This window comes from Pteropus vampyrus, unplaced genomic scaffold (assembly GCF_000151845.1).
Source record: "Pteropus vampyrus isolate Shadow unplaced genomic scaffold, Pvam_2.0 Scaffold271, whole genome shotgun sequence".
Taxonomy (NCBI): Eukaryota; Metazoa; Chordata; class Mammalia; order Chiroptera; family Pteropodidae; genus Pteropus; species Pteropus vampyrus.
This window is the reverse complement of record NW_011889052.1, coordinates 220,635-239,779: the sequence shown is the minus strand read 5'-3', so window position 1 is coordinate 239,779 and position 19,145 is coordinate 220,635. Positions and strand designations below refer to the sequence as shown.

At 62.2% G+C, this 19,145-nt stretch overlaps 1 protein-coding gene and 1 pseudogene across 3 annotated transcripts in view; both read right to left on the bottom strand.

Moving 5' to 3' along the window:
- Window positions 1-168: 168 nt before the first annotated feature.
- The window catches only part of NBEAL2 (neurobeachin like 2), a 25,350-nt gene continuing 6,373 nt past the window's right edge, over window positions 169-19,145 (bottom strand). The window contains exons 7-54 of one of the 3 annotated variants that reach the window (XM_023520590.1): window positions 18,505-18,602; window positions 18,123-18,405; window positions 17,855-17,961; window positions 17,233-17,313; window positions 15,765-15,848; window positions 15,257-15,355; window positions 14,159-14,754; window positions 13,944-14,076; window positions 13,739-13,858; window positions 13,210-13,531; window positions 12,905-12,987; window positions 12,710-12,802; window positions 12,157-12,331; window positions 11,898-12,031; window positions 11,376-11,535; window positions 11,062-11,164; window positions 10,743-10,896; window positions 10,490-10,648; window positions 10,142-10,301; window positions 9,906-9,991; window positions 9,223-9,735; window positions 8,531-8,709; window positions 8,277-8,436; window positions 7,893-8,030; window positions 7,439-7,798; window positions 7,200-7,349; window positions 6,921-7,078; window positions 6,690-6,814; window positions 6,469-6,604; window positions 5,824-5,984; window positions 5,421-5,734; window positions 5,222-5,317; window positions 4,716-4,840; window positions 4,483-4,623; window positions 4,173-4,303; window positions 3,966-4,075; window positions 3,747-3,864; window positions 3,560-3,657; window positions 3,373-3,489; window positions 2,691-2,771; window positions 2,492-2,589; window positions 2,198-2,370; window positions 1,997-2,091; window positions 1,630-1,746; window positions 1,373-1,531; window positions 1,148-1,296; window positions 715-850; window positions 169-633 (exon numbers count right to left, since the gene is read on the bottom strand). In XM_023520590.1, the coding sequence (XP_023376358.1) occupies window positions 532-633; window positions 715-850; window positions 1,148-1,296; window positions 1,373-1,531; window positions 1,630-1,746; window positions 1,997-2,091; window positions 2,198-2,370; window positions 2,492-2,589; window positions 2,691-2,771; window positions 3,373-3,489; window positions 3,560-3,657; window positions 3,747-3,864; window positions 3,966-4,075; window positions 4,173-4,303; window positions 4,483-4,623; window positions 4,716-4,840; window positions 5,222-5,317; window positions 5,421-5,734; window positions 5,824-5,984; window positions 6,469-6,604; window positions 6,690-6,814; window positions 6,921-7,078; window positions 7,200-7,349; window positions 7,439-7,798; window positions 7,893-8,030; window positions 8,277-8,436; window positions 8,531-8,709; window positions 9,223-9,735; window positions 9,906-9,991; window positions 10,142-10,301; window positions 10,490-10,648; window positions 10,743-10,896; window positions 11,062-11,164; window positions 11,376-11,535; window positions 11,898-12,031; window positions 12,157-12,331; window positions 12,710-12,802; window positions 12,905-12,987; window positions 13,210-13,531; window positions 13,739-13,858; window positions 13,944-14,076; window positions 14,159-14,754; window positions 15,257-15,355; window positions 15,765-15,848; window positions 17,233-17,313; window positions 17,855-17,961; window positions 18,123-18,405; window positions 18,505-18,602 (7,670 nt within the window). In that variant the 3' untranslated portion in view covers window positions 169-531. Of the gene's footprint in view, window positions 634-714; window positions 851-1,147; window positions 1,297-1,372; window positions 1,532-1,602; window positions 1,964-1,996; window positions 2,092-2,197; window positions 2,371-2,491; window positions 2,590-2,690; window positions 2,772-3,372; window positions 3,490-3,559; window positions 3,658-3,746; window positions 3,865-3,965; window positions 4,076-4,172; window positions 4,304-4,482; window positions 4,624-4,715; window positions 4,841-5,221; window positions 5,318-5,420; window positions 5,735-5,823; window positions 5,985-6,468; window positions 6,605-6,689; window positions 6,815-6,920; window positions 7,079-7,199; window positions 7,350-7,438; window positions 7,799-7,892; window positions 8,031-8,276; window positions 8,437-8,530; window positions 8,710-9,222; window positions 9,736-9,905; window positions 9,992-10,141; window positions 10,302-10,489; window positions 10,649-10,742; window positions 10,897-11,061; window positions 11,165-11,375; window positions 11,536-11,897; window positions 12,032-12,156; window positions 12,332-12,709; window positions 12,803-12,904; window positions 12,988-13,209; window positions 13,532-13,738; window positions 13,859-13,943; window positions 14,077-14,158; window positions 14,755-15,256; window positions 15,356-15,764; window positions 15,849-17,232; window positions 17,314-17,854; window positions 17,962-18,122; window positions 18,406-18,504; window positions 18,611-19,145 lie in introns of those variants that run through there. The other 2 variants (XM_011375318.2, XM_023520589.1) reach the window with 2 other exon arrangements.
- Window positions 12,397-12,519, bottom strand: LOC111729619 (annotated as a pseudogene).

Genomic DNA, 19,145 nt, shown 5'->3' with positions numbered 1-19,145 from the left:
ACATCAGGCAGGGACCCGAGGGACAGGGGCAGTGTGGTTGGGGAAGCTGAGGCCACGTGGAGGGGACAAATTGCCCTGGAGGACTCACGGACCAGGGGAACACGAACACGCACGGTGGCCAGGGCAGGTTGAGACGCCGCGGACGCGCATACTCGGAGGCGGAGCAGCTACAAAACTAGACCAGGTTTATTGCCAAGAAAGGGGGAACAGGGATCACCTTAGGGATTAAGGCCACAGCCCGGTCCCCGTGCTCTGCCGGGACAGGGGGCTTGGGAGGCTGTGCTCCCTGTCCCAGACTGTGCAAAAAGTGCTGTGCGGCCGCTGAGGCTAGTGCTGGGACTCGTGCTGTGGGACTCAGGGCGGCCCCTCTGCCGGCGAGGGGCGGGACTCCCTGGAGTGACACGCCCACCAATCCCTGAGCTGGGCGGGGGTGGGGCTCCGCCCACCCCCCCGAGTGCGGGCAGAGGGCTTCGCCGTCTGCTGCGCGCGGCCTCCGAGGGCGGAGCCCGCGCAGTGGGGCTAGGAAGGCAGTCAGCAGGACTCTCCAGGTTTGTACTCTGTCTCCCCCGAGGACACCTGCGAGATGCGCCGCGAGGACCGCCACAGCCTCCGCGCGAACTGGCTGCTGCGCACCTGGTGGGAAGAGGAGGGGGTGGGGTCAGCAGGGCTATCTCTCCCCGCCCCATTCAAGGCCCACCCTGCCCTTATCCTCACCTCAGAGGGCTGCCCCGCGCCCACAACGATAAGCTTGCCGTCCTCCAGGCCCACAAGCACATGGCTGCGCTCTTTGGTCACAGACACACTGCGGATGGGCACCTTCATGGGCAGGGGAGGCGCAGCTGGAAGCAGTCTAGAGGGAGGGAGGGGACACGAACTCGCAACTGCAAGGCAGCTTTGCATCCAGCAGAAGGTCTCTTCATTCTCCCATGTACCCTTGCTGTCCTCATTTGAAGGATGGCTCAATTGAAACCTTGATACATGAAGGGACTTTCCACAAGTGTGTGGCTAGGAGAGGCCCAGGCCAAGATCTCCGCATTGGGGGATGAGGAGACAGGTGACGGGCCTTGCAGTACATACCCACCTCCAATATCCTCTGACAACGACCACCACCCTGAGGGACCATGAACCCATAAATAGTGGGGCTCACTTGTTCAGGTGGAGGATGTGCAGGGCGCACTGGGCTGTTCCCAGCAGAACAAAGTCCTCCGTCAGCGCCAGGGCTGTGGGCTGCTCCACCAGGGGCAGTGAAGCCCGCAACCTCCCATTCACTGAGTACAGGTGCAAGGAGTAGGTGACCTGGAGGAAGCAGGAGGTGTCAGCGATGACAGAATCCCAACCACCCCTGTCTTGAGTGGGTGCCCCTTTCCCATACCTGAGCCCCTAGACGTTCCTGAGCCGAGCTCTGTACCACAATCTGACCCTCAGACCCCAGCGCCAGGTGGGATACAGGTCCAGGCAACATGGCCCCTGGGGGCCGTAGTGCTGCCACAAACTGGCCACGGCGTACAGTGTGGATGATCACAGTTCCATCCTGCAGGAAGGCAGCTTAGGGTGCTGGGCAGGGGTCTCTGGGGTCCAGGGGCAGTGCCCAGCAAACTCGGCCTCCCATGGGCATAGGCATACACATACCTCAGATCCAGACACAGCCATGTCGAGTTCAGTGCTGATGGCCACACAGCTCACTGCAGCCTCATGCCCGTATAGGACCTGCACAGGCTTTGGTGCCAGCCCCACCGAGACACCACTCTGTGGGAAGCCAGGGCTGGCTCAGGACTGGGGGCACCCCATTACCCAGGCCCCTGAGTGAGAAGGCCGAAGCTCAGGAGAGTGAAGGATTGTGCGAAGCCAGAGAGCTGGAGAGTTGTGGAGCCCCAGACCTGCTCACAGTAGCAGAGGGAAGGGGAAGAGACAAGGGCAGGACTGGAGGCCTACTGAGGGGCTGGTGGGCTGCAGATCTGGACTACTGGGGCCCCACGAGGCTGCCCACCCAGCACACCTGCTGCAGGAGTTGCCACACCATGCACGTGGTGTCTCGGGAGCCTGAGATGAGGTAGATGCCACAGGTGTCCAGTGCAAGGCAGGTCACTATGTCTGGGGAGGGAAAGATACAAGTAGAACACAGTAGTCACACCCTCCCTGGCCAGCCTCGGGACACTACCCCCACCTGTACCACCCATAGCTCCAAGGCTGCTCATACCAAGGTGGCAGCTCAGCTGGTTCAGGAGCTTGCCCCGGGGTAGTGCGGTCACTCGCAGGCTGCCATCCCAGTGGCCACCACTGAACAGCAGCTTTCCATCGGGGGTCACTGCCAGGGCTTGCCCATTCACGCCACTGTCAGGTACCCACGGACCACTCAGCAGTCGCTGTATCCTGACCCAGGGAGGGGGATGACGAGTGAGGCCAGGCCATCACAGACCTTGGCCAGACCCAGTGGCTGGCCCGCACTCTGGGTGGGGAGATGCCCACCCCTGCCCACAGCCCTCTGTCCTACTTTGTGGAGTCTTTGATGAAGCTGAAGTAGTTGCTTATGTTACGGTCATAAGGCAACCAGCTGTGGGTGCCCAGCAACCCATTCGCACTCACAGTCACCTGTGGGCAAGAGGGGGCAGTTCCACTCGGTGGCAGCAGCCTGGCTTGGGGCAGTCAGGGAGAGGGTGGAGCTGGGATGGGGTCCTGCCCAGCACACTTACCAACAAGTCAGGGGTCATGAAGGAGTGGAGTTGCCGGTGGGGGACCAGGGCCAGCACCAGGGGCACGCCGTCACTGATGGCCTGCAGGGTAGAGTGCGTGGCTGGCTGTGCCTGAGCGGCCAGCTGGGGCCCCCACTTCACCACCGGCTCCCTGGGGCACCACCCCCGCCTTTGACCTCAGCCTCCAGGGGTCACAGGCTAGGTGTCAGAGCCTGAGGTCTCTCTGAGAAATAGCCATGAGACATCAGTGGGTCTTCAGGAGGGCATCTCAGAAAGTGAGTGAGAAGCTGGGATGGGCAAGGAAGATCCTTCCAGAATCTCAACCTTGGACTTCCCGCCCTGTCACTCCATGTCTCCCCTAGCCTGCTGGCAGGAAGAGAGGAGAGCCTAAAAAACTCAGCCCTGGGGGCATTCCGGGATGGAGGCAGGAAGGTAAGGGACGGTGTCCAAGACCTAGTCTCCCTAAGGCTTTTGGGGAGGAGTGGCTAGGTGAGCCAGCACCTGTCCTGGCCCTCGTGAAGCGGGCACCCCAGTCCCACTCATCCTCCTCTCACGTTTACTTCTTTCTCCAAGATGTCTCAATATCAGTGACCTTGATTTAGGTTTTCTCTCTGCCCTAAGAGGACACTGGGGTTAAACTCGTTTCACAGAGTGGGAAGTTAAAGCCCTTGTCTCCTCTCACCTCCGCGAAGAAGGCCTTGAGCTGGTCCAGGTGCTGGAAGATGCTAGGCGAGTTAGTGTCCAGACGTGCAAGGCGCTGGGCTGCTTCCTCGGCTGAGAGCCGAGCTGGGTGTGGCTCCTGTGGGTAAGGGGCTGGTCAGCACCATGGCACGGACACCCTGAACCACCATCCTCCAAGCTGGCCTTACCTTCAGCAGCTGACAGGGTGTCTGCCCAAAGTTGCTGATAATGCCCTCCAGAGCCTTCCGTTCCCGCTCATCCTCCACGCGGTCCAGGTCCACAGCCCCTGGACAGGAAGCAGAGCAGTCAGGACTCCCCCGTGTGTCCTCCGCATTTACCCCTTCTCATCTGTGCCTAGCCTCCACCTGAGTCCACCTTCATAGGTGCAGTAATAGAAGACATTGAGGGCCTCCTCCGCAGCTGGCCCCTGTTGCTTATAGCCAAAGATGAGGTCGATCCACTCATGCAGGTGGGCGGACACGTACTCCGACTCCTGGGGATGGGGAGATGCAGTCGGTCCAGGGACAGACGGCTGATCCGCAGCCCCGACCCTCAACCCTGGCTGCCTGCCTGTCTGTGTGCTCGTCTCCTCACCAGAGCCTGGCGGTGCTGCTGGATGAAGTCCTCGGGAGAGCTGGCCCACGGAGGCAGCACCACATCACCCACCTTCTCATTGGTCAGCTGGAGGCAGCCCAGGTCAAAGCCTAGCACAGAGAATTGGGTCAGCTGTCTCACTGTGGCATCTTTACCTGCTCCCTGGCCACCCCCAGCCTGTGCCTCCCTCCCCACGCCAGCTCCTACCATTCTGGTTCTCCAGGAAGTCAGGGAAGTAGAAGAACTCTGGGATGAGCTCCTTCACGTCAGCCAGGCTCTCCAGACGGGCCTGCCAGGCTGCTGCCACCGAGTGGAACTGCCGGTCAGAGCAGTCGAAGCTGGGAGAGGGGCACAGACCAAAGTGAGGTAGGGAGAATGGGGACAGGGAGGGAGGCGTGGCCGGGGAAAGGAGGACAGGGAGCCAGAGGGCCCAGGATGCCTGCAGGACCCACCCACTGCCCTCCTCTGCGGCTCCCACCCCCACGCCACCATTCGCCCACCACCCCCTGGGCCGCACCGGCCACTCTGCAGCTGGACGTGCAGGGACGTGAAGGGCTCCATGCGGATGAGGTAGTGCATCACGCCCGCTGCATTGGAATAGTGGGTGCCATAATGGAACTTGTTAATCGTGCCCGCTGGGTCCTCGAAGCTCTCATACCTGGAGCCAGTTCAGGGGGAAGAGGCGGGGTCAGCAGAAGCCCTCCCCTCACCCATCCCAACCCCCTCGCTCAGCCTCGTCCACATGCTCACTTCTCCCTCACGAGCTGGGCATGCTTGGGGTTCACCACACCGATGGGCTTGGACAGGTCCCGGAAGACAGCCGGGTTGCCGAGGTCCAGGGTTGGGGACACGTAGTCCTGTAGGACCCAGGGGAACTGACCGCCCACCCGGGCAGGAGCTGCATGAGGGTCCTGATGGCCTATCTGCCCACCCTGCCCTGCCCTCACCCTCAGGAAGATGGGCAGAGCCCACAGGGAGGACACACCACTGGAAGGGTGCGGGGAGCAGGACGGATTGTCTGGGACAGGATTCCCCTTCAGGGAAAACAGGCCAGGAGGGGAGGAGAGTGAGCCTGGGTGTGTGGGGGGGGGTGGTGGTGGCAGGGGAGAGAGACCAGGTCTCAGGCAGCACTGACTTAGGACCAGGCTCAGGGCTCGGCCTGCCATCAGTGCCTACACCAGGGTGAAGCAGGGCTGGCAGACCAGGGGGTGGGTTGGAGGTGTGGGGTGGGTTGGAGGTGTGGTGTGGGCCCTCACCACAGGGTACTGGGACAGGTCGTTGTAGGTCCGCCCCGCAATGGTGTTGAGCTGCATCAAGTACTCAAAGTTGGATATCTCACGCTGTACCCATTTCTGGGGGCGGGACGGGGGAGAGGTAAGTCAGCGGGGCTGTCCAGCACTCCGCCCAACCGCAGGGCCCTGACCTCACCCAACCCTCACACTCCAGGGCGCTCACCTGGGTGAGGCCTGAGGCCTGCAGCATCTCCTGGGGGGAGCGGCAGCTTAGGTAGCCTTGGGTAGGGGGTCGCAGGCGCAGGAGCCACCTGTACACCTTGTTCCGTACCTGGGTGTGGGCGGGGATGGGGGAGGGCTGGGGCCTGGGGGCCTGGCTTGCCGAGGCTGCAGTCCCGCCCACCTTGCTTGGGAAGTTGAGGAAGTAGTTGGCCTGATCAATGAAGAAGAGCTCAAGTGCTGAACGGCGCAGATTGAAACGCCGTAGGTGGACCTCACGCAGCTGGGCCAGTGGGCGCCGGAAGTCATGGCCAATGCCTGTGGGGGTGGGCAGTGGGTGCAGGGATCACTCGACCTGGCCCCACCGGGCCGCGGCCACTCCCTGCCGTCCCTCCATCAGAACACACCCTCCTCGGTTTCCACGCGCTCAGCACTGCCATCATAGAAGTAGATGTGCTGGGTGGTGACCTCCAGCATCCCTGGGACCACAGCCACCACTGTGACCAGCTGGCATTCAGCTGACAGCACCAGCTTCTCATGCTGCTCGTCCAGTTCCACCGCTTCCAACCTGGGGGTCAGCACTCACTTTAGGCTCAAGGGTCAGGGACCCCCCTTGCTGACAAGCCCAAGGACCACATCCCTGAGTGCCACTGAATCATGTGGTACATACGCTCATGCTTCCCAGAGGAGGAGGGGGAGCTGCCCAGGGTCCAGACCGGCCCCAGTTCCCAACCCAAAACCCGGATCTCCGCACGTCTTGTCAGGACACCAACTCGTGTCCCCGGCTCTCCCTTGCTCAGCCCCTGCCCACTCTCACGAACCCCCATCCTAGTCTGTTTTGTGTTTGTCAGTCCTGCTCTGAGGTGCCTGCCTAGTCACGAGAAAGCAACTAGCGATTCTGTTAAACAGCTCTGCCCAATCCCCCACCTGATTCAGGACATTTAGCCCTGCAGAAGAGGAACAGACTCAGGGGCGAACCTTGCGGCAGGCATGCACACACACAGCAGACCCCTGGCCACTGCTCCAGTCAGCTCTCTCCCAGCCCCACTCACGGGGTCTCTAGCGAAGTCAGCTCATCCTCGCCCAGCTGGTCTTCCTGCAGCTCCTTGGGTAGGGTGCTGACTTTGGCCTCTTTGGTCACTGCTAGAGGCAGCGAGGCCTCCTCCGTGAATATCAAGGGGGCCTCACCTGCAATGGGCCGAAGGGTGCTCAGCCAGAGCCAGGCAGGACAGCCTACGAAGTTGGGCAGACCCAGCTCAGCAGCCCCTCTCACCCAGGTTGTCACGTAGGGCGCTGGCTTCCAGGTGAGGGTTAAAGTGATGGTTGGGCACCAGCTTCAGACGCATGCGCGAGTATGTCTCAGCGCAGGACATCTTCCACCGGGGCGTGGGCGGGTCCCTGCGGATAAATGCCAGGTGATTCCTCCCAGGCCTCACCCCAAAGGCACTCTGGCACTCCAGGTCCCTCCTTCCCAAGCCCCGCCCCTGCCCTGAGCCCCTCCCACCTCAGGGCCCAGGCCCCACAAGGGCAGGAGAGCTGACGCCACAGCGCCCCCCAGTGCAGCAGGACCGTAGCGTGCTGGGCTGCCTGCTGCTTCAGCACTGCGGCATAGCGCAGCCCCTCCAGGCGCGCCCTTCTCTGCGCGGGTTCCAGCACCAGCTCCTGATGGGTAGGGGGTGGAGGAATGGGTGAGTCCCTCTGGCTGCTTCCTGTCCTGGCCCATCAGGGATCCTCTGGGCACATGTGTGGAGCAGCTCCCGGCCCCCGCACCCGGGCTGCACACCTGGAAGATCCGACGGCTCTGTGTCCGCTCCCGCTGGCGCCGCTGTGCACTGCTCATGAGCGTGTCGTAGCAGGAGTTCCAGAAGGCCGACATGAGGTCGTGGCTCTTAGCATAGGTGTCCATTTCGAACTGGGACATGGTAGGCTGCACCTGGAGGATTGAGCAGGAAGGGGAGACCCGGGCTCGATGTGAGTCCCGAGCGCCCACTTCTCTTCCCCGTGCCCCCCACCTCCAGGCACCTGCTTGTCAATGAAGTGACGCCATTCGGGTGTGCAACAAAAGGCCTGGAAGTCCTCAAAGAAGGTGGGGCTGCCATTGGTGGGGGGCAGAGAAGGTAGCCCCCACTGCAGCCCCAGTGGTTCGTAGGCTCGGTCCAGCAGCGTGCGCACCAGCGGCACCAGCCAGGAACAGCGCTCCGCAGCTGCAGCAGCTGTAGCTGGCGGCTCCCGGTCCTCAGCGGCCGTTTCGCAAGGGGAGGTGTTCAACGCCCGTGCCAGCACTGCCTCCAGCTTGGAGAGCACATAGCAGGCCTCCTCCCGGCGCATGGGCACTGCGGTCTGCAGCAGTGCGTGCAGCTTCACATAGGCCTGGGCGTGCAGCTGGGGGCAGAAGGGAGGTACGGGTGGCATCTAGCTGCTGGCAGAGCTTCCTACACCTGCCACGCCCCTCCCCCTATACCCATCCTGTGCTCACCTGTGGGTCCTCCAGCAGGATATAGCCAAGCACGAGGTGCAGACCGATCTGTGCCATCTCTCGGAGATGCGCTGTGCCATTGGCCAGGTGTGGCCAGGCTCCCAGGCGATCAAGCAGGCTGCACACACCTTCAAAGAGCTGCCACACAACATATTACCAGCATCCGTCACCAGGGGAGGCCAGGAGCCATGGGGAAAGAGCGAGGTAAGGTTTGGGCCGGGGGCAGGGTCAGGTATGTACACAGACAAGTCCGTGCTTACAGCCATGCGGGTGCACTCAGGCCTGCACACGTGTACTCATCCCCCCCGCCCCCTGTACCAGACACCCGCAGGCTCACGGGAACACGCATGCTCACAAGGCTCACACCCCTCTGAGCTGTCGCACCTTCTCGCTCCACAGCTCCTGGTTGCCATGGCCCTCAGTGCACAGGAAGTCTTGCAACAGGCGCAGCAGCCAAAGCACCTGCTGGGCAAGGCTGGCCAGGACCCCGGCGGGGGCCTCTTTGATGTCGGTCAGGGCTGACTCCAGCATCATCTCCAGGAGGCTGGGGGTGGGCAAGGGACTCAGGTGTCTACCCGACTGCCTTCCTTACCCAAAAGGCTGCCCAGATCCCCCACCGTCCCGAGATGCCTCCTCACCTGCGCTTGATGCAATCTGGTGGGCGCACGAGTGTGGCCGAGGCCCCCAGCTGGGTGAGCACCGAGAAGACCTGGCCACGCTCCCGCCAGGCGGCCTCGTCACTGCCTTCCACACCCCGCCATGTCACGAAGAAGAGCACATTGGTGAGCAGGTTGCACAGCTCTTCCTCGGGGGTTTGCTGTGGGCACAGATGGGTGGTGTAGGGTGTGGGCTGGGGAGGGAGAGGGATCAGGCTGACCCCACTCTACCCGTGTTCGGCACCCCTTGCCCAACACTAGTGGGGACAAGAGGAGGCAGAGCATTCGGCCAGCAGACAGCCTGGCTCCGAGGGCCTAGAAGAATGGTGTAGAGGCCTCAGCCACTGCCTGGGTTCCAGGGAGAATCCTGGGGTTTCAGTGACTCCTAAGACAAGACCAGGTGGTTCACAAAAATACCCTACAAGCCTTACGGGCCTCAAGAACTGTCCTGGAATTCTCTGGAAGAATGCCACAAAATAAAGCAGAGGCCCATCCTCAAACCCAGAAGCTCCAGGCAGAAGAACCCTTCGAGCCATGCTGTCCATAGGCCCTGTAAAGTTTCTGCTCAATTCTGGAGCCCACTAGCAGCTAAAGAAAGGCCATACGGCCTGCCCCATGTCCCAGAGATGTCCTCCCTTGGTGCCATGCAGTGGCAGAGGGTGGGCCCGCCTCACCTGAGGGTTGCTGGTATTAGAGGTATCATCCCCACTGATGGTGGGCTCCAGGAGGCTGCCATCCTCCAGCACATTGGAGAGACTGGAGCTGTGGCGGCCGTGGGCAGCAGGGAAGGGCCGAGGCCCATCCAGCGGGGAAGGTGTGCCAGGCTGGCTGGCTGGAGTAAGAGTCCCACTGCTGCTGCCACCCCCGGCAGCATTGCCTGAGCCTACGCTGGCTCGTTCCAGGCCCAGGTCAAGGGGTGCACAGAATGGGGAGAGAGCTTGGTAAAAGGCATCGGGGTCGGGGCAGGGGGCCTCTGAGGGCAGGAAGACGTCCGAAGGTTCAGGTGACTCAGTGGGTGGCTTGGATAAGGCTGGCTCTGGGGAGGCGGGCGGCTCTGGGGTGAAGGGCAGGGGACTGCCAGCAGGGGCAGCCTCCAGCACATACAGCCGGGTCAGCACGTCCTGCCAGCCGGCCTGCTGGGCCAGCAGCCGCAGGACGTCAGGCTGTCTGTAGATGAGGTGGAAGAGCTGCCGGGCCAGGACACAGCCAGTGAGGGACTCGTCCAGGAGGGCTGCCCCCAGACCCTCCTCCCAGGGCCTTTGCCGGGGAGGCCTCCAGAGACTCCTCATCACTGGCAGGCAGAGTGGGTCCTCAGGGTAGAGGCTCCCCGGCCAAAGCTTTCATCTCCCACACTCACCTGGCGGCAGATGTCCAGGCGGATACTGAGGTCAGCCTGGAGGGACAGCTGCACCACAGCCATCAGATCTGGGAGGTTCAGGAAATCTGGAAGGATGGCCAGAGAGAGCCTGAGAGACTGGCCCCCCCAGAGTCTGCACCGCCTTGCCGGCTCACCCTCGGCCCCTGTACTAACACTTCTCTATTCCCACTGCCCTGGTCCTAGATCCCTGCCTTTTGGCCCCAGCCAGGTTGTACCTGTCCCCAGGAACAGCTTGTAGAGGCCCTGGCAGAGCTGGAGGGAAACGGCCCCTTCCGGCAGGCAGGCAACGAGACCCTGGAGACCACACTCTCGCAGCCGGAGCCGCTGGCGGCTCCGCTCAGGTAAGTGCTCATTATGCTGCAGTCTGCGCAGGATCTGTGTGTGGGGGGTGTCATCGTGGGAAAGAAGTTACCGTAGGAGGGGAAGTCACCACACAGGTGTGTGTCTCCAAGTAAGGCCTGCGAAGGCGGCTTCCTGTCAGCCTAAGGCCTGCTGCACCTCCCTGGACCTCAGGCAGGGGCCACAGTGAATGGGATGCCAGGGTCAAAGTGGGCTGGGTGTACCTTGCAGACGCGGTCGGGCAGCAAGGCCAGTGACGCCGGCCGCACCAGCAGTGCCAGCAACACCTCCAAGTTCCCCGGCTCCAGGAGGAAGACAGCGAGAGACTCGTGTGCGGGCGAGCCCTGCAGCAATGCCAGCAGCAGGTCCAGGGCGCCCACCACCTGCGGATACGAAGGTTCACACTGGCTGGGCCCCCACGCACGGTCCCCACTGCACCCCTCACTCAAGCCTCACCATCACCAGCCTCCAGCCTACCTGGCCATCATCACCCACGGCTGCCAGAAAGCTCAGCAGGACCTGCATGTCCTCAGTGGAGGCGCTCCGCACCAGGAACTCCCGTGCCAGGCCCAGGAGAGAAGCCTGCACGGAGCGCAGGTCGTCGGCCGCTAGGGGGCGCTCCCGCTGTGGGCTGGACAGGACCCAGCAGGCAGACCCACCCAGGGCCAAGAGAACGCAGGTCCATGGAGAGAGAACAAGGAGAGTACGCAGGTCAGCTGGGGGAATGAACCACCCTGTCCCCAAGGCCAGAGGCTGCTGGGTCAGCCCCCTGGCCATCTGCCCCCACCAGCCTCACCTGTAGTGGGTTCGCAGGGCATCGAGGATGAACTGGACCCCGTATTTCTTCCGCAGCTTCTGTCTGTGTTCACGGACTATGCTGGACATGTACTGGATGTGACCTGAGTGGGCATCAGCAGCGGGCTCAGGCCACCAGGCCGAGCTGGGCCTCTTGTGATCCTCCTGCCAGACACCCTCAGGGGAGGGTCATGTTCTCCAGACGCCCCAGGACACTATGTCCTCTCAGATCCTCCACAGCCGGGGGATAACTTCTGAGAACCTCCACCACTGCCCTGCCTGGAATTGTCCCTTCACCCAAGTCCCCACACCTACCGAGGCGCACAGCAAAGTCGCTGTGGGTCCAGAGGTGAAAGTTGAAGAGCAGATGCTGGTACAGCAGGTACAGGAGGGGCCCGCTGCCCTCAGCTGCCACCTGCTCCATCAGCAGCTGGGCAGACATGAGCACATTCATGTCCATGGCCCAGCTGGGGACCTGGGGTGAGAGGAGCTGGGGTGAGATGTCAGTCCCTGTCCGCCCGCTGTCGAGCCTCTCAGCTTCCACCCTGCCCTGAACAGGCAGACAGACACGAACGTCCTGCCTGCTCAGAACACCTGGTGGCTCCCTCCTGAAGTGCCAGCTCCCCAGCCTACTGCGTAGTCCCTTGTCCCAGCGTGTGCTGACACTTCCCCCAGACCCTCTCAGCCAAACCCTGCCCAGCCTTTCAAGGCTCCGCTCAAAGGCCACCTCTCCCAGGAGGCCCTTCCGGGCTGACAGCATCAGGTTCCCCTTCTCGGTCCCCCACCCCGTCCCCTTGGTCAGACAGGGCAGCCTGTCTGGGAGGCAGCAGGCCACACCTTGCGCAGGAGGGCGCTGATGACAGCAGGCCCCTGGCACTGCGCCAGGCTCTCCTGGTTCACGGCGTGGCCCTGCAGGAAGTTCCGCAGCATCAGCAGGAAGGCGGCCACCGCGTTCCTCTCCATTCGCTCCTCTGCCGGCCACCAGGAAGGAAACAGATGTGTGTCAAGGGCCTGCCAGTGGCCACAGAGACCTCAGGCACTCCAGCCCCCCGTCGTGCCAAGGTCCCCCCACAACCCAGGCACCAGGGACACTTACCTGACGACTTGCCCAGTGGGAGAAACAGGCCCTGGGAGTTGTGGCCAGAGGTCAGTTCAGGCCCCACAAGGTCATGTGTCTCAGGTGGACCTGCCTCGGCCTCTTGGGGCTGTGCAGCCACTCGCTCCAGCAGGGGCAGCAAGGCACCCATGCCTCCCACACAATTCACTACATCCTGCGGGTGGGGGGCCGGCCGTGAGAAGGCAGCTCTCAGCCATTTCTTTCTTTTTTTTTTTTAAACGCCTACAGCACCTGGTCTTCTAGGTGGTCTCCCATCCAAGTACTAACCAGGCCCGACCCTGCTTAGCTTAGCTTCCGAGATCAGACGGGATCGGGCGTGTTCAGGGTGACATGGCCGTAGACCCGCCCAGCCATTTCCTGACCCACTCCACCCCCGCACACCCTCCAGCCTGGGAACCTGGGTTCAGGACATTTTGCTCTCTTGAACCCAGGTCTCCCAAAGACTTCCCGGGCCATGCCGCCCCCCAGCCTGGCCTGTACATGTGCCCATGCTCACACTTCCTGCACACACTGCCCACATGGGTACACTCACCTTCACATCCCAGGTCTCTACCCTATAGCCCGTCAGGCGGCCATCCAGTCCATGGCCAGGGGACAGGTCCAGGCAGATGTTGTTCTTACAGGCCTGGGGGCACAGGCAGCAAAGGTCAGTTGCAGGGAGGCAGACAGAGTGTGGGAGCAAGGGAAAGACAGTAGCAAGGTTGAGCCAACTGCCCCCTCCAAATACCTGAGGTGAGTAATGAAGGAGCAGCTTGGTGCCAAGCTCATGCAGTTCACCCTCGGGCTTGAAGGGTGCTGTCTCATTGGGCCCTGGGGAGTAGGCAGGGGGCTTCAGACCTGGCTGGGCCTCTGGCCAAACCCAGAGTCCATCTCTTTTCTGCCTAATCAGAGGACAGTACCCCCCCGCCCCCCACTCAAGGATGCCTTCTTCCCCTGACCTCCTAGTTTCCAGTCTGGGCACTAACAAGTCCCAACCACCAGCTCTGGGACATGGGTGGGGTCTGGGGCAGGGCAGGGGGATGGGCTGCATACCTAGGGCACACAGGACCTGCAGGGCTGGCAACTGCAGGGCTTCATGGAAGATGGCCACGGCCCCCAGCTCACCCTCCAGGGACGTGGGGCTACCCCACCGAGTGTCCTGTGTACCTGCAAGGGTGGAGCTGATGCTGCCCTCCGGCAGGGGGGCCACCAGCCCGGACCCCCAGCCAAGCCCTGCGGTGGCTGGGACTGACTGGGAGCGGATGAGGGAGGGGTGAGTGTAAGCCAGGGCCGTGGGGACGGGTGGCGCAGGCAGCCCCGTGGTGGTGGTCGTTGTGCGGTGCCCAGCGGAGCCGATACAGCAGGAGGAGAAAGGCTGCGGGGCCAAGGTTGGGGGAGTGGTCAGGTCACAGCAAAGCCTGGGGTTCCACCTGCATCCACTTCCTTACAGAGACCCCATCTGCTGCATAGTCCCCGGAGGCTAAAGTCTGAGCCTGGGGGGGCGGGTGCATAGGGCTTCCAGACCCCACCCTGTCTAAGTTCCCCAGCTACCCAAGGCATCCCCAAACCCTGCCTGGCATACCTCACTGAGGGAGGGGCAGCGAAGGGGTGCTGTCTTGACCAGATAGCCATCTTTGTAGACATGGACCAGGTTCTGGCTGAAGAGCCGGCGCCCAGGCACATGGACGATAGCCACACAGTGCTAGAAGGGAAGCCACGTGTCAGGCCGTAGGCTGGGGCTTGGTGCTCCCTCCACTGCCCTGGGCCATGTGAGGATGGAGGCTCACCCAGGCAGAGTCGGCAAAGGACACTTCAGGCAAGCTCATGGTCAAGTACTCCTTCCGGGTGCACACGGCCACCACCAGAGTCCCAGCCGCCGTAAAGAAGGCTTCAAACCCTGAGCCACTGCTGGTGAAGAAGCTGGGGGCAGACCAAGCCAGTTACGCCTGTCGGCTCTCCTGCTCACCTTGGCACTCTGCCCTGGTCCCTGGCAGTCACCCACCTGTACAGCTGCTTTCGCTGGAGTGGCCGGCTGGGAGCCGGGGCAGGCACGGCGGCCACGGGGTGCAGACAGAGCCAGGCATGGAAGGTGAAGCCAGTTCCAGGCCACCGCTGCACGGGGGGTACCATGATACCTGCCATGCTGGGCGTGAGGTCGAAGTAACGTAGGGCCCGTGTGGGGCCCTGGTGCCGGGCCATGCCTGATAACGCTCGAATGACGGCACCCGCATGTCGGGCATTCCCAGCCTCAGCTCCACCCGAGTCCAGCCCCGGTGGGGGCCGAAGCAGGCGACGCAGCTCCGAGGGCTTTAGTGACACACGGCCCAATGCTTGCAGCAGCGCCAACAGCTGCTCCTGGCAGCGAGCCCCCAGGGCTGCCCCCATGCTGAGCGTCTCCAGCAGGCAGCCCACCAGGCCAGCCTGCACACACGTGGCACGGCTTGCAGGGCAGCTGTCACAGAGCCACCGGAGGCGCTGTGCTAGGAAGAGCTGTAGCTCAGCCGTGGGCAGTGCCGGCAGCCACTGCATCAGCACCAGCACTGGCTGCTCATTGCAGATTGGTGGCGGCGGACACACGCTGTGGTCACCCTCTACAGCCTGTGGGTGGAGTGCATGTGATAGTTCCCAGGCAACTGGCATGGAACAGGCCCCCCACCAACGGTGGGACTTCCTGTTTCAGTTTACTTGCCTACAACATTGAAAAGCAATGTGTGGTCCCCCATCCTGCTCAGATGTTGTGTCTGAGTCTCAGGAAAGCCAGAGGCGCACAAGCGGCCATTAGTGCTAACCACAGCCCTTCAGCTCCATTAACCCGAGCCTTGGCTTTTGATCCAGGGTGGCCAAACCCCAAAGGCATTTCCCCAAGATAATCCTGGAATCCTGGAGTTCGCTAACATGCAGCAGTAGCTACCAGGCCCCGTGCAGCCTGAAATCCTCACCCCAGTGACACCGATACACATGGTCAGACTGCCGGCCACAGACCATAGTATGTACTGGCCACACTCAACACAGTCCCCCAAGGTGGAGAGCTGGCCTTCTGTGGTGGCCCTGACTCAGTCCCGGCTGCCCTGGGCACCCCGGCAGGGGGCCCTGCCCTTACCATGTTGAGCAGCTCTTGCAACAGCCGATGGGTCGGGGGACCGTGGCTCTGCAGAACCTCGTGCAGGTGCGGGTAGCCGATGCGCTCCTTAAACACCTCCTGTGTGGGGAGAAGTGAGCATGGATGTGGGCCCAGGGCAAACTCACACCCTGCGAAACCCCGGAGGAAGCAGCAGCTTTCAGGGCTCCCTTGCCAGGTTCTGCCTCTGGGTCACCATGCTGGCAGGGGCGGGGGGCTGTGGAGGGATGCAGGGGCGTAGGTCTACCTCAGAAGGCTGCAGATGATGCCCAGCCCACAAGTGTCCTTCCACCATCCAGCCCTGACCCAGGATACCCATCTCCCAGGACTGACTGATGACCACGTCCACCCAATGGCCTGAGCAGCACCCCAGATGGCAGGATAGTCACCTCCCCAGCTCGCTTGCTCTAACAGCCACCGACAAGGCCAGCTCTGGGGCCACATGGTCAATTTCACTCCCACTCCACACTCCTACTGCAGGTGTCCTCACCTTGGCCGAGGGGGAGCCGCTCATGATGCAGGTGAGCACTCTGACTACGTGGACCGCAATGGCATCAGTGTCCTGGTCCAGCACCTTGGGGTGGGGAGGAGGGGCAGTGAGAAGAGGCAGGAACCAGGGCGTCGCACCTGGTACCACCCTGCAATAAAAGGGGCATAAGGCCAGGGGCAGGTGCCCCGAGGCAAGTATCTGAGCTGGTGGGGGCCCTGGGAGGTAGCAACGCTGTCTCAGCACCAGCCCCTCTACTCCTTGCCCAAACTGCTGTGCCCCTCACCCTGACTGAAGGGCCCTCTCTGAGTGGCTTGGCGAGACCCATGAGTCCATCTCTTTGACAAAGAGGCCAGCGAAGGAGCCAAGGCTGGGAAGGACCTCATCGGGATAGATCACCAGTGGATGTTCTCGCCGCCTCTCTCTGCCCCCCCCCCACCCCACTGTCTGATGGGCTTTGGGGCCTCCGTCCTCACCCATCCCCACACAAGCTAGATACACGTGCAGGCAGGCCAGCAAGTGCCCCATCACCCATGATGATTGACAGGGTCGGAGAATTCAGGGACAATCAATCACAGGATGTTAAACCAGAAGAACCTTCGAGACCTTTGAGTCCTACCCTGCCCCTTGTCCCCTAGATCCAGGTGGGGACATCGAGGTTCACCCTGGCTGAACTCAACAGCCAGAGACATGCTGCTCCCTTGCCCCGCCAAGCGGGTGAGGGGCAGGAGGGCTCGGAGGGTTTGTCAGCAGGCGTGAGGCTGTATTTGGGCTCCACGGGGCCCTTGGCCGTAGCTCGGCCTGACTCCCCAAGTGACCTCAGGCCACATTCTTCCCCTGTCCAGGCCTCAGTTTCCTCATCTGTAAAAACCAGGGGTCTCGCCTGTCTCACCCGCTTTGTAGCTAGGTGGATATGCGGGCTCTCAGAAAACAGCCAATGCAGCAAACACATGGGACTGCCTCACGGGGACAGAGCCTGGTGGGCCCTGGAGGATGGGGACCAGGCGCTGAGCCACCAGAGCACGTCCCACAAGGGGTCCCTGACACCCTGCAGCCTCCAACAGCAACCATGCAAGGTGAGGCAGGGAACATATCAGGAGCAGACAGGAGCATGGGGACTCCCAGAGACCTGCTTAGGGCAGGTGCAAGGATCCATGGAAAGAAACGGCCCCACGTGGGAGAAGCCCTTCTCCGTGAATGACTACAGCCAAATCCCTGACACGGGAGTGGGTGGGTGAGTTTCGAAGGTTCTTTCCAGCTTGCCACAGCCAAACCCCAGCTCCCAATAGCAATACTAGGCAGGAAACGGATCACTCCTACCCCGTTCCCTAGGATGGGGACTTGGAAGGTGAGTGAGACAGCACGGGGGACCCAGCCCCATCGCTAGGCCACACCAGGTTTTACACATTTAGCCCAGGGGGCGGGCGCCCAGGAAGATGAGTGCCTGAACTGGTCAGCCCCAGGGTGGTACCTTCTGGACATCGGGCTCAGTCAGTAACCGGGTAGCCAGGTCACTGTCCCCCTCAGGGGGCGCCCGGGCCTGCAGGTATAGCTGTGGGGAAGGGGGGGGCACAGGGGGAGGAGGCAGAAGAGAGAGAAGGAGGAAGATGAGGGAGATGCAGGGTTAGAGCAGGGCCTGCGGCAGCTGCCAGGGCTCTGCCCCGGAGGGAAGGATGCACCCTGAACCCCACGCTGAGTGTCCCACCAGGCCCTGGGAAAGGGGAGGGGAGCTAAGCCACCCATGCCCTGCTCAGAGGGACAGAGTTTGTGTGGTTAAGTGGGCAAGAATAGGCACTGCGTCCCAACAGTTGAGCCATTCTCCTGTCCCTGGACTTGAGGCTGGGGAAAGGGGGAGCAAAGGGCCAGGGTACCTCCTGTCCTTCCACAACACCTCGCTCTTGTGGGGCACAGGGCCATCCTCAGGCCCAGGCCCACCTGCTCCCTGAACTGTAGGTCATCCCACCAGCCACCTGCCTCCCCCCCACCCCCAGCCCAGTGTAGCCCAGGTTTGCTCAGCAGCAGCTCAGCACCCCACGTGGTTCCCCCAGCCTCTGGGCTCCAGGATCTCCACCCCCAGCCTGGGCCCTGCCCACCTTGCTGTTCTGGATGAGGCGAGTAAGGTGTTCGAAGCAATTGTTGCTGAGGAAGGTGGCCTGCAGCACTGGCCGGTCCTCACATGCCAGCATCATGGGGATGGCATCTGTGGAAGGGTCAAGGGTCAGCCCTGCCCAATCCCCTCCCTGCAGCACCTCTGGTCAGCCTTAGACCTTTTTCCCCATACTGCCCGATCCAGCCTTTCCATTATCAGTTGGGCCTTCACCTTCTGGTACCACCTCCCCAAGAGCCTGAGCCCATACCCACCAAGCATGCTGACTCGTAAGGTGACAAGCGCTTCTTCGGAGCCCGGGCTCGGCCCAGCTGGCCAGTCGGCGTTAAGGATGCGGAAGTAACCCTCAAGCAGGGCACGGAGCTCCGGACCTCGGGAGGGTGTGCGGCTGGCATGCAGGACATGCACCGTGCCCACCAGTGCCTCTAGCGCCAGTGGCACGAGGCGGGGGTCCTGAGCTGGTGCACGGCCCCAGCCTTGTACCACAGTCAGCAAGCCCTGCACGGAGCCGGTGCTCACAGCCGTCTGCCCATTCTCCTGCAGGTGTGGACAGAGATGGGCAATGGGCAGGGGGCTCACACAGCAGAAAGACCTCGAGACAGGCATCCTCTGGCCCACAGGCTCCTCCCAGCCTACCTTCCCTCCTGCAAGGACAGCACCAAAGAGGTGGATGAGACGCAGCAGCAGCACAGGAGGCAAGCGATCCGCATCCTGCAGGCTCTCTGGATGGAGTGAAGTGGGCAGGGCAGGACAGTGTCACCAAGCTTGCAGGGCTGTGGATCTACCAGGGGTCTGTCTATACAAGAGGTAGGAGCCCCGGGAGGAGGGTGGGGGCTGCGAGGCCCACTCTGAGGGAGAAGAGCTGGTTCTGCGCTGAAGGGTCTAAAAAGTCATGGCTCTATACTAGGGGGCCTGAGGGGGACACAGCTCTTCTTTGGGAAGCTTGAAGGGGAACACGACCCTGCCCTGAGCCTAGCAGGCTCCCCAGATCCCCTTAAGCCACAAAGTAGAAGACTCCAAGGTGAACGTATCCCCTCCCCCCCGCCGCCCCCGCCTTCTTCCTCTCCCCTAGTGGCAACCCAGGGTTTAGTTTCTCAGATGCAAATCTCCTGGTACCTCTGCTCTGTGACAGTTGGAGCTTTCCCCAGTGACCTGCTCCGGGACCCTGCCGTGTCTAGCATACAGATGTCCCCTACCCCCACCTGTGCCCCCGCTCAGGACTTCTAGGGGCTTTCACAGCCTCATACATAGAATGGACGGGATGCCAGGCCACAGAC